Source organism: Meleagris gallopavo, chromosome 7, assembly GCF_905368555.1.
Source record: "Meleagris gallopavo chromosome 7, MGAL_WU_HG_1.1, whole genome shotgun sequence".
Taxonomy (NCBI): Eukaryota; Metazoa; Chordata; class Aves; order Galliformes; family Phasianidae; genus Meleagris; species Meleagris gallopavo.
The window spans coordinates 18,576,072-18,588,577 of record NC_139410.1 but is presented as its reverse complement, the minus strand read 5'-3'; the positions used below and the strand labels follow the sequence as shown (position 1 = coordinate 18,588,577).

Sequence of the window (12,506 nt, the reverse complement as noted above, 5' to 3'; positions counted from 1 at the left end):
TCTCACACACAGTAATTTCAATCATCTCATCTGTCAACACACTTATTCAACAAAACAGTGAAAATGAGATAAAACACAAACTGCACTAATGTTACAATAATTAGTCTCTTTCTTCCTCTCAGGCTTTTCAGAATATTTAAAACCATTTCCTTTACACAGGTTAAGTTCTTTCATTGAGGACTACCCACATTCAGTAAGGAAATTACTGCACAAACTAGACTTTGGCACAGGCTCCTCAGGCCAGCGGTCACAGCACCACACCTGCCGCAGCTCAAGAATTGTTCAGACAAAGCTCTCAGAAATATGGTTTGAATTTTGAGTGGTCCTGTGAGGAGCCAGGAGATGGATTTGATGATCCCTGTGGCTGTCCCTTCTAACTCAGGATATTCTATGAACTGATGAGCAAGCATTTCTCCTGCTTGCTCTTCCAGCTGTGCAGCACAGCTGCTCAATAGCATTGCTCTGTGCATAAGTAATTCTCTGCAGCTAGAAGTTTTCCTTGCAGAAGAAGTTGACACACTCCCTGTTCTGTTTCTCTAAGTAATATCTAAGTTTGTATGCAATTGTTCTCTAAGAATTTCTCCCGAACTCTTGCAGTTCCTCCTCCACCTTATCAAAGTCAGAAGTTTCATTAAATTCACATATAATTAATAAACTTTGACAACTGCATTGGATGATGGAATCCAACTGGTTAAAAATATATTAGGAGAGAGAAAAGAGAATGAGAAAGGACATAAAAATACAGTTGCTTTCACCAGCAGGTAGTCAGAAGAGTTACTGTTCCAGGCAGGAAGATTTGTTCAAACATTACAAGCTCAAATCTTTAGGAGTAGTTTCTTACAACGTTTTCTAACTGATACAGAGAAGGTCAGAAAAAGTTTTTCAGTTTTTGTCAGATGGTTGGCACAGCATTCAACACTATTTGAGAAAGAATCAACAGGCTGCTTTTTAATATGAAAACATTTATGTTTCTGAAGCTGCATGTACTGTATGACTCATTACCAATTCTCACTTACCAGCTTAAAAGTTAATGTTTTCAAGGCCTTTGGATCATCTACAATCTTCTGTAAGTTAGCAGCAACTGTAAAATAAAGTATGAAGAAAATGATTTACAGAAAATTGCATTCAACATAGCATCAGACCTCGTATTCATGCTGGATTATCTTAATTACACACACATACGTGCCTGCACATTAGCACTTGAATCATTTAATTACTCTCCAGTTGTAGTGCAGATGTCAGAGAGCAGTCAGACTGCCATAAACCTGTTCCCTCTCTTTTGCTGTTATTTTATGCCTGTGTGAATTGAGTCAGAGAAAAAAGTCAGACTGAGAACCTAGTGATAGCAAAAACTCAACTACTAATTTTCAGCCTAGTCTACTGCCTAAGATTGCTTAACAACCTGACAAATGCAAGTGCAAGGAAAGTTGCAAGCAAGTAGCAAAGGATAAGCAGAATCACAGCTGTCAAGACTTCTGCCAACAACCTGGGCCTCCATCAGCACAGGATTCTAGTATAAGGCTGAGTTCAATTTCTCCTCTATCTTCTGCTTCTTTAATGAGAGAACATTCCTGTTTCTGAAACTGCTTCACCTGGCTGTATGCTTATGCTTCTGACTGTTATCCAGGCCAGTAATAGTACCCATACAGAACCATAGCAATCTGTTACAGGTCAGTGAACCAGGAGAAAAAAAAAAAAAGAAAAAAACCCAGCAAAAATAAGGGTGATAAAAAAACCATAAAAACTGATTTTTAAACTGCTCTCTCAGTAAGCTTGATCAAGGTTCCCAATGCAACAGCAGTAAACACTAACTAGATCTAGAGATCAAGAGAACAGAAAAGGAAGGAGAAAAATAAATTCTTTTTGTATGAAAGCACCTAAAATGCATTTTAAATTGCTGTGTTGGTTCTTACGATTTTTATTTTTTATATACAATGTTTTTAACATTTATCTTGATCAAAAAACTTGGCTGTCTTTTGGCTGTTGGTTTGCTAAATTGTTCCCCATCTTCATGCTAGATCTGAGCTGAGACTGAGTAACTGGAGCACCTCTGTTCAAAAGTGACTGATAAGCACAAGACATCATTAACCAGACATCAACATAAGAAAAAGGCTCCATGCTTTGCAGAGCTACTGAAACAATAAACACGTTAAGTAGCAGATTTCTTAGTACACTGCATAGGTAAGTATCATAAGATAGATGTTCTCTGTAAATAATATTTGCCACAGATTTTGTAAGGTGGAAAATAAGACTGCAGCAAACCTATGTGGCAAGTTGAAGGTACTACTGCCACATGTAGATTTGTAGCATGCATCAAATTCAGGTTCCTACCTCCTCCATTGATTCTAATACCACAGTGACAGTTTTTACTTTAGTGCCTGGTAATGTATGATTCACTGCACATACCAGAATGGAATTTGGCCTCATGTAAGGAAATACAGTATTTGGCTAGGGAATTTACAGAGGTAAACAAGTATGCCAACATAAGCTCTGTCGCCATTAAATGCAAACCAAAATTTTGGGGGTCTTATTTTCTCTGTATCATTGAGATGGCCCAGAGTACTGTTTGTAGACGTGTACAAATTCAACTGAAGATTAAAAGATGTTTGAAACTAAAAACAAACCTTAAGAAATAAGCACAAGGTACATTCTGTACAGAACGCTTCTTGGAAAGAACAAATAATTAACCTTCACAGTTAAATGAATTCAACAACAGTCATTACAATAGAAAGTCTTTCCAATTTTAAAGCTTTGTTATTCATAATCTTCTTTATTCTAGTCATTACAAATGGTTTTGATTCTAATCACACAATTCACTTACACAATCAGTAAGTCATTTTTTATTGCAGTATCTCCCCTACCTAGCAAAATACATGCAAATACAGATAAATATTAATTGTAGTAAAAAGCATTAATAATCTACAGAAGAATCTCACCAAAAAATTGTGCCCTGATAGCTCCCGAAAACACAACACAATATCTTCAAGCTTGTGTGTCTTCAGAATCTATTAAATAAGATCACGCATTCAAGAGCAGTTCAGTCTTACCCAAGGCCTCATAAAACATTTCTTTAAAATAAATAAAGAAAGAAATTATCCAGCTTTTGTTAGCTGGCTTCACCAAAATAGAGATACAGAGCTACAAACTGAGATAAGATCTTGGATCTCTCAGGTCCAAAGACTTCTAACTTCACCTATTATAAAATGATGAGTTTCAGATGGGCACTTGCCTTAAAGAGGAACAGCTGTTCACTTAATGTTATCCAGCTGCAGGACAACTATGGCAAGTCAGCATGCTGCCTGGTTACTGCACCTGAATGCAAGAACTGCCACCTGCCTTTAGGCAAAATTACTGCTCCTACATTTGCACATACTGCCCAGTTTATCAGCAAGTGTTTTAATAAACTATTGCACAGGGGACATACGCACTGAGGTCTTCACAAGTAGCATCAAAATGTTAAAAAGCTTAATGCCTTCCTGCTGATTCTTCACCAAGAAGAAATTCAAATCTTCAAAGCAAAAACTGCATAAACTATAATGTAAATACTTAATGTAAATGTATATATAAATAGTTAATTCTATTTACTTATCTTTATTAAAATCCATAACAAAAAGCAGTGATATTTAGGTGGGTGACATTCTTGAAGAAAAACTGCTTTTCAAAGAGCAGTGCTCATTTAAAGTCTACAGTTTTCTGCGTTTGTCTCAACTTTCACTACGAATGCAAGCCAAAAGCTTTTACATATAAAATGCTGGAAAAGCATCACATGGAAGAATATGAAATACCCATTATTTTTGTTTCTTTGATAGGCCACAATTAGAGTGGGATGTGTTTAATCAAACAGAAGATTAGGAGAATTTTAAGAGAGTAATGCCAATTGTTTTCAGGCTACACTTGAAAAAGAGAAAGACCTACACTGAGTCCATAATATTAGAATAAAAATTCACATAAAAATGGGAACACCTGCAGTCTCCCAAAGAGATATCTTTTCAATTTCAATTATATACATTCAGCATTGTTAAAGTAAAACAAGTATTTCACTAGTGACTTTTGATATTGTTATGTATTTTCTGGCTTTTCTAGAATAGCAACAAAAATGAGTTTGCCAGAATATTGTAATTACTACCATTCTATCAAGTCATCATGAATGAAAAAACAAACCAAAACAAACAACAACAACAACAAAAAACACCTGTCTCCTTCTGCAATATCTGAAAATTCAGGTCACTATCAATCAAGAATGAAACATGCATGATTACCTAGCAAAACCACATAGTTCTGTTGACAGCTTGATCCTTTTCCTAACTCCCTGCCTTCTTCTTGCTAGATGTCTTGTCCTTACCAAAAACACAAGGCCAACAAATTACACCCAACAGTCTGAATTTGGATACATAAGTCTGCATTTCAGGAAACTAAAAACGCGTTTTGTTTTGTTTTTTTTTTTTTAAGAGATAATGATGATCTTTTGCACCTTTGTGTAAGCCAACAGTTTTAGGTACTTCAGTAAGTAAAGGCATGCCTAATGCTGAACAGCTTAAAGATGTTGACTCAACTAATAACTGGAATCGTTCAGTGCCTGATGTAAATAGCTACAAAGAAATAGCAGTAATGCCAAAACTGCAGGTGTCCATGGCATCTCGAGTTTAGTTATTTTCTTCCAGAAATAGAGCCTGAAGCACAGGCAGCAGGAGCCATCCAAGCAGCTGAAAATCCTTCCTGACAACCAGCTTGCAGGGCTTCCAGTTACTTGCCCAGAAAGTTGAGATGCCATCTTCACTACAAAGGTGACATTCTCAAGGTTACAAAAATGAAAGTTAACACGCACCAGAGCTCAGCCAACTTTAAATGAAATTAAATTAAGCTATTTGCTGCATTTAATACTATTATTACATATTTATTTCCAGAAGTTTAGGACTGTTATCAAACCTACCCAATTTGGATGATGAAGTATGCTGTGTCTTGACAGATACCTGGAAATTCCTATCAGATATGCTCACAACAATAAACAATGTTCCTACATACAAGCAGCTGCTGCTACTGTACAGCCCTGTTCAGAATTACTGGTTGCATCAAGAAAAAAAATATATATATCTCTTAAGCAGTACTGCTCTTAAGTGGCCACAGCTACTGAATTTAGCATCTTTTCATTGAGGAAACCTACATTGACTCACTAACCCTCCCAGTAAGGTTACACAAAAAGTTCTCATATTTCTTAGATATGAAAAAATGAGCCTAAAGTTACTAAATGCAGATTAATCCAGTCACATCTGCAAATGCTATTGGAATCCTAAGGGAAAAGAGAGAAAAGTAACCATCTCTCTCTCTCTCTCTCTCTCTCTCACTCTACCTATCCTTCTCCATGCTCTCAACAATTTATTTTTTTTTTGCAACTTAGTGAACAAAGTCAATTTAATACAGTAATGCTCTCCTTCATCAAGTGAGAACAGGTTTACCTTAGGAGTTTTTACAGAGGACTGTGGCACTGAAGAGGGAGGAATCATTCTCTCCACTGATGCTTAAGCTATTTGAAAAGCGAGGACATTTTAAAACACATCTCTGGATTCTACTTCACACCTCATCTCTAAGATAAGTATAACTACAGTTTAAGTGGACAAAGCCATTTTCATTGAAGTACTCTGAAGTCATGCCTTGCATACTGTACTTCTGAAATTCATAGCAGATTATCACGGTAGTCTGCAATCAGCACTGACAGTTTGAAAAACTTGTGAGGAATTTGCTGCTTCCATGGGGCCTGAATATACTAGATCCAATATTTTATTTTGCAAAGTGTATTCTCAAGACATTTCGGCCATGCTGCTATACAAGTCAGAAGAAACATGGACAAGATAACTGCACAACAGAATCAAGCAGTGATGGAAGAACCTTTGGCAGCAAAGCTTGCAAGTAAACAGAGCACACTTCAAATTACGTCTTGGAGCAAATACCCTCTTCAAATGTTAGCAACAGTTAGCACAATAGACTTTTGTTGTTTACAGCAATAAATGAGATGCTGTTCAGCTTGCTTCAGAAGGCTTCTGAAGGACATACAATCAACCCCTGCACCACAAATCATTCCAGGTTCTCTTGCAGGTTTTGTTCAGAGACAAATGGTCGTGCCACTCTATCAGAGTAAGTACCTGCACTTGTGGAGCGTACAGTAGGATAAAAAGGTCAAAACCAGCATATAAATACACACAACACAGACAGCTAATTGCAGATGTAATAAATAAAAAGCCCTCATAGCCAGTGTCCTCTAGCACGTACATTTATTTATTTAGCATACACTACAAAACACTCTCTACATTTTCAGCTGACATCAGTGATAATTTTAAAATAATTTTTAAATAAGTGGTCAGTACAAGCCACTGTAACAGACAAAAAAATGCCTTCTTCAAGATCACAAAAAAATATCCATAACAGACTGAGCATACGTGGGGCAGCCTCAAATAGCTGTTTCTCTAATGACTGGAGCCTGCCTGGTTATTTAGAATTCTTAACACAGCATGAAATCTAACCCTAATGGCTTGAGAATAGGGAAAAGTTCTCAGAAAGTTAAAATTAATGAGACAGTAAATAAAGCTATATGAATACAGTAGAATCATTTCCTGTACAATGCCAGTGCAGCCAAATGAGCCAGGGCCATCTGGCATAAACACAGACAAGTAGTATCCAGTGTCTGAGACAATATTTCTGTGATATTCTCAAAACAATAATGATTTGCATACTCTTCCATTTGATGAAAAATGGATGGGGAACTTCTGACACTAGGTTTGACAACTTGGAGAGCTATTGCATATATATTCAGATACAAGGAAAAGCAGACATTATTCAGGTACAAAATTACTGATGCTAAAAAAACCTGGGAAAATAAAAAAAATGTGTTTAATAAATGAAAAGGCAAAATTGCTTATATGTAATCCAAAATGCAGTCTGTAAGAAATAGCAAGAAGCAGCCACCTTCAGCTGCTCCCTACTTCATCCAAATGTATTGCTATTAGAAAGGCCAAATTCAAAGCACCACAGATTTATTGGCTCTCCCCTGACTGTTCCAAATATTACCTCTCCCCCAGATGCAGGGGTTTATTTTGCGATTCCCAGCTGATACATGAGTTCTACTTAATAACTGCTTTGGGAGTCTACCGATTTGAGGATTAATGCTGTATCTTCCTGTGCAGGTCTCAAGAAGCAGGAAGTCTGAGTGACAAATTAGAGCTTTTCTCCAAAGAGCTGAATTTATGATGCGTACTCGTGAGGCAGTTTCACTTATTGCAAGACATCCATTGCAATCTAAATACTCATTTGTATTTCACACTGCACAGTGATTTTCATGCATTTGCAAGATCAGAACCAAATCAAAACCAAGCTTTGAAACCTAGCCAGCATTGGATTATAGTATATTATGCAAACAATTGTAGCAATCAACCTTTATAGCTTTTTGGTAACGATTCCTCCAGATCTCTTGATTATTACTATCTCGTGTTTTTCAATAGCTCACAAACTGCATGAAAAATTAAAAATCTCTCCAAAGAGGTCAGAAAGGTCTCATAAGTGGGAATGCTTCTATTCATTCATCCATTCAGGATGCTAGTCAAAATCCCTTTTGTTTATGTTGCTTGAGAACAGTAGCAAGGGAAATATTAAAGCATTTTGAGATCTGTGACAGCTAACTTAACAAGTGTTTATTGCTGGAGGACTGCAAGGAGCTAGACATGATTCTCATAAGAAAGAAATGAAAGAAAATAGAGAAATCAACAGCAAGCTTGGCTTCTATTTTCTGAAGCTGCTATTGAATGCTGATGAGGGAGAAACATTAAAAACATTTAGAGATGTATTATTTATGAAGAGGCTGTCATTAGGAATTTATCAAAGGAAGATTAAGGCTCACAAATTTGTCTGAATTCTCTTTGCTGAATCGGGAGATATAAAGACAGTGGAAATGATTTATTCCATTTCAAATTTGATACTTTAATATCCAAGATTTTGATTTGCAGCTTTACAGTCAGAAAACACAGTTGCAGGAGAACAGCATTCATCAGCAGAATAACAGAGGGCCAAACAAAGTTCCCACTTGAACAGTGGAAAACTGAAAAGATCTCCTTTAGTATCTTTATGAACAGGACTGCAATTACATGGCGGTCAGCAATTCCCCACAGCTTAAAGTGATTATTAAAACCACTTAAGCCCTGAGATTCACATGGTTTCTAAGTTCCAGTACAGCAGACACAGTAGAAACCAGGAATGCAAGTTTTCTTGTGTGTGTGAAGTACCAGGCAAAAGGTTAAGCTTACTCGCCATCTTTCAAAAGACTTTCAAGGACACCAGTGTATTCTCTTCCAAGGGCTAGAAGAGAACTGAGACCAAAGCTTTGGCTAATAACCAACTATGCCATGTTACTCAAGAGTAGAAGAGGCAAAACTATGGAAGAGGCATCGGGGGCATATACTCCTGACTGACTTTTAAGAACAAATCAAACCCTTAAATATTTATCCTCCCTCAAAGCACAACAATAACGAGCTTGTGGAATAAGAATACATCTCAAAGCCCTTCACCTTACTATCCACTAACATGGAGAATTAATACCCAGAGGTCACAGACAAAAACTGGAAAACTGAGGAGTGACAAAATATACAAGATGTTTTTCTAGATAACTTGACTGAAGAATTCCCACCCAATTGAAAGAATGTATTTTATGAAGCAGAAACACTACACTGAGATGGAAGAAATAATTTTAATGCTAGAAACATATCTATTTCAATTCTAGTAGCACATGATTATCAAACACCCAAATTCTCAATTATTTAGTATCCACTTCTGATCCCAAGGCAAAGTATTACATTCAACACTTTTAGATCCCCTGCCAAGAAAAAAATCTGAAAATATGATACTTTTTATTAAATTAAAATACAACTGCAACTGGCAAATGGTACCATTTCCCAGAAGCTTATAAAAAATGGAAGACTGAGTTTTCAGGATATTTTTGTTCTCCCGTAGTGTGTGAAGAAGTCTTAGTCAAACTACTGCACGTTTAAAATAGTATCATAAAGATATGTAGAACATATCTGAATATTTAAATTCTTATGTATTCCAGAGTTAGATTCTACATGCATTTAATGGAGATAGACAATTCCTAGAGGAATTCAGAGGGCTAAGGTATGAATATACAATCATAGTTTCCCCTTCACTTTGAAGAAAAGTGTTTTGATAAACTTGAGTTTTCTAAGCCACAGTGCAGTCTCAATTTAACATCTGAAACAAAAATTTAGATCTGCTGCCCAACACTGCTAGTAAGAACGTTTAACAAGCCTGAAATATTACAGTATATCAAGCTCATAAATTTTCTATACAAAAGAATGAGTCATTACCAGTGACTGAACACAGAAAGCAAGTGCTAGCTTTTAGACAAAGGTTTTGTTGCCTCTCAAACAGCTGTCAAAACATCAAAGCCAGCTCAACAAGTATCTTTATCGTGCCAGATTAGAGTTGAAATGTAGGTCTATACAGAAATAAAGCAGGTCACATTCTGCCATGCATATTATCACTGGTAACCTCCTCTCTTCATCAGATGTTCACATCTCTCCTTTTCTGAGTTCTGCTATGAATTATAGAAAATTATAGATTTTGTTCTGACAAAACTATTAAGATGATGAAATGGCAGTCAGGCTACTTCAATACCTTGTTTGAAACTTGAAACAACAAAAAATACACATAGAAAAGCCTTGATTTCAGGAGTTAGGTTTTGAAATGGACTACCTCTAGTTTTTAAGTACATCTTTAAATCCTTATTTTGACATACTAACTACTTGCAGGAAAAGTGAATGCCAAGGAAACAAACAACAACAACAACTAAATTACTGTTGAAAAGGGGAACATTACTTACACTGCTGTCTTAGCAAGTTCTGATTCAAATTCACAGCTGCCTTTTTTTTTTTTTAAATAAGAAAATAGAAACAAATGAAAGACCTTAAAACCACAACTCAGACCGATGAGAAAATAGGGAATGCTTTAGTTTTAAGTTTATCACCTGCTGTATCAGGCAGAACCTAAACTAACCCCACTGATAAACAGATGAATTTGTTCCTCACAAATTGGGAACTGCTTGACTGGGTGCTGAAAAAAAAAAAAAAAAAAAGGAGACTTCTCTGAAAGCAACTACAACTCCACCTTTTTTTTTCCTCCTGAAAGTAATGAAAAACTATTTGATTGTTCCTTTAAGATGAACATATTTCCAATGATGTGTGTACAGATTAATTTGGTTACACTGACAACTTCTTATGCATTTATGTCATGTCACAGCTCAGCCACTAAAGCCATTACAGCAGCAGCTGCTATTTACCCAACACAGTGTTCTTTTCCACCATCCTGAACATCTGAGTTTCCATTACACAGAAAATTCAGTGAGGTGGGAAGTGCATGAAACCAGCCTTGTTCACACAATATACTTTTTCAAATGCACCTTTTACACAGGACATATATAGCTAAAATAACTTTTAAGGAGCAATTAGATGCAAAGCTTGATTACCTGAGGGTGTATCTCAAACCTCCAGAACTCCCGACAGTCTAGTCATTATGAGTCACTCTTCAATGCATTAGCTCTAAATGAGCCAGATGTGTTGAAATATTTAAGTCCTAGGTAAGCTCTAGGGATTTTAGAGAGATTCTCCTATTGCTAAAGCATGTGCATCTCTTGCTAAAAAGAAACACAGCTATGTGCACACTCTAAAGGCACACGAGAGTTTCTACATAATGCCTTAAAATGCAGCACCATTTCTGCTGTATGTACGTTTCTTTTCCAGGTAATAAATTGAAAAGTAAACACATTATTTAGTCTATGCTTGAAATGAATTTTTACAGTCTGTTAGGGCATTTTCTCATTAGTAAATTTATGAGTACCTCAAGCTTTAGAATATTTAAAACGTGATACACAACTAAAAAAAAATCAATTATTTCATTCATTTTGAACAACTGACAGAAGAAAAAAAGTTTCTAGTAAACTTCCCCAAAGATCATAAAAATCAAGTGTTCTGATCTCAAACCGTGATTGTTATTAAATGGCAAAACTATGGTGCCTCAAGTGGTAGTGCTAAACCAGTTTGTGTACCCTTAGCAATACTACTGTCCTTTGCAAAGCTATATATTTACGCAATACATTTTCAATTTATGCAGCACAGTCTTATTTTACCGTAATCAGAAAATATGCTGGAATTAGTTGAACAAAAAGGCATCGCTTCATTCAGTTTCAAGAAGGATTAATCCAACACGACTGCAAACAAAACCAGATAAGCAAAAGCACAATAAGAGCAAGGATACACTGAGCAACTCTGTGATAGTTTCTATGAATTTGATTATCAGTGTCGCTGTGGGTTAAGATTCTGTTACAGACAGTATACTAATAAATTGTGCTTCTGCTATTTCAGTTTCTCATTGAAGTATGGAAGTTCAGCATCAGCACATAGGACACTATAAGACAATCAGATGTTTCAATTTCAAGTCCTTCGATACTCTTCATTAATATTATTTACTGTTTAACATTTCTTGAAACCATTCATTCTGGATTTGGCCTGATATGCATTCTTTGCGTTTATGGTCAGCTTAGTGATCAAGAACCATGACCTTCTTATTCTAGAGGACCAATACCAGCATATCTACTTACCACAGTAACCACATCAAATAAAAATTCACACACAAAACCAACCAACAACAACAACAACAAAAAAAAAACCCACATCCCAATATGGCATTTATTGTAATTGCAAATATATAAGATGTTGGCAGAAATACTTGCTACAATCAAAATATGATCTCATTTCAAAATACGATCTATTCCTTTTTCAGCTGTTTCTTCTAAACATACTTGACCTTTCACAAATAGGCAGCTTTTGCTTTGCCTTACTGAAAGCTGCTTCTCTAGTTACCAGGTGTTGGCAACTGGGTCTGGATCTGAAGACAAAAGGCAGATATCAATTTGTCAATAGGAAATGTTTGATGTATTTAAATGTGGGGGTACATCTTCCATGACTCTTGAGGTATTCACAGATACTTGTTGACAAAAACTTCTAAAATTAAAGTTAAATTAATATAGTGACGAACAACTGTATGTTTCTTGACTGCAAATCTACAGGAGCTTTTATTTAAATTTCGTTTGGGAAGAAGCATTTTTTCCCCTCTAAATAGCTATAGACAGCTCCCTTTAGATTCTGAAATTTAAGGATTGCATTCAGAAGATCTACAGCTTTGATGAAATTACATACACAACAGTGAAGCAGGACTGCAACTATGTGATTTCCAACAGAACTGAGTGTTTATATGATTAGACTTTCCTTTATGGCATAAAAAAATCCAAACAAAGCATTAGTATGTGAAGATTAACTAGCTAATATACATATATTGCACATTCATAGACATTTTATCTGAAAACATTCTGAAAATATTACAGATCTTTCACATGATTTAACAGCTATTTCAGAGCTGCATAAAAATACCTCATCAAGTAGATGTCTACATATAGC

General features: G+C 35.9%; 1 protein-coding gene across 3 annotated transcripts in view; it reads right to left on the bottom strand.

Moving 5' to 3' along the window:
* The window catches only part of STK39 (serine/threonine kinase 39), an 86,082-nt gene that overhangs the window by 4,851 nt on the left and 68,725 nt on the right, over nucleotides 1-12,506 (bottom strand). For all 3 annotated transcript variants that reach the window (XM_085227971.1, XM_085227973.1, XM_085227974.1), the window contains one exon: nucleotides 1,017-1,081. In XM_085227971.1, coding sequence (XP_085084097.1) covers nucleotides 1,017-1,081 — 65 coding nt within the window. The remainder of the gene's footprint in view (nucleotides 1-1,016; nucleotides 1,082-12,506) is intronic.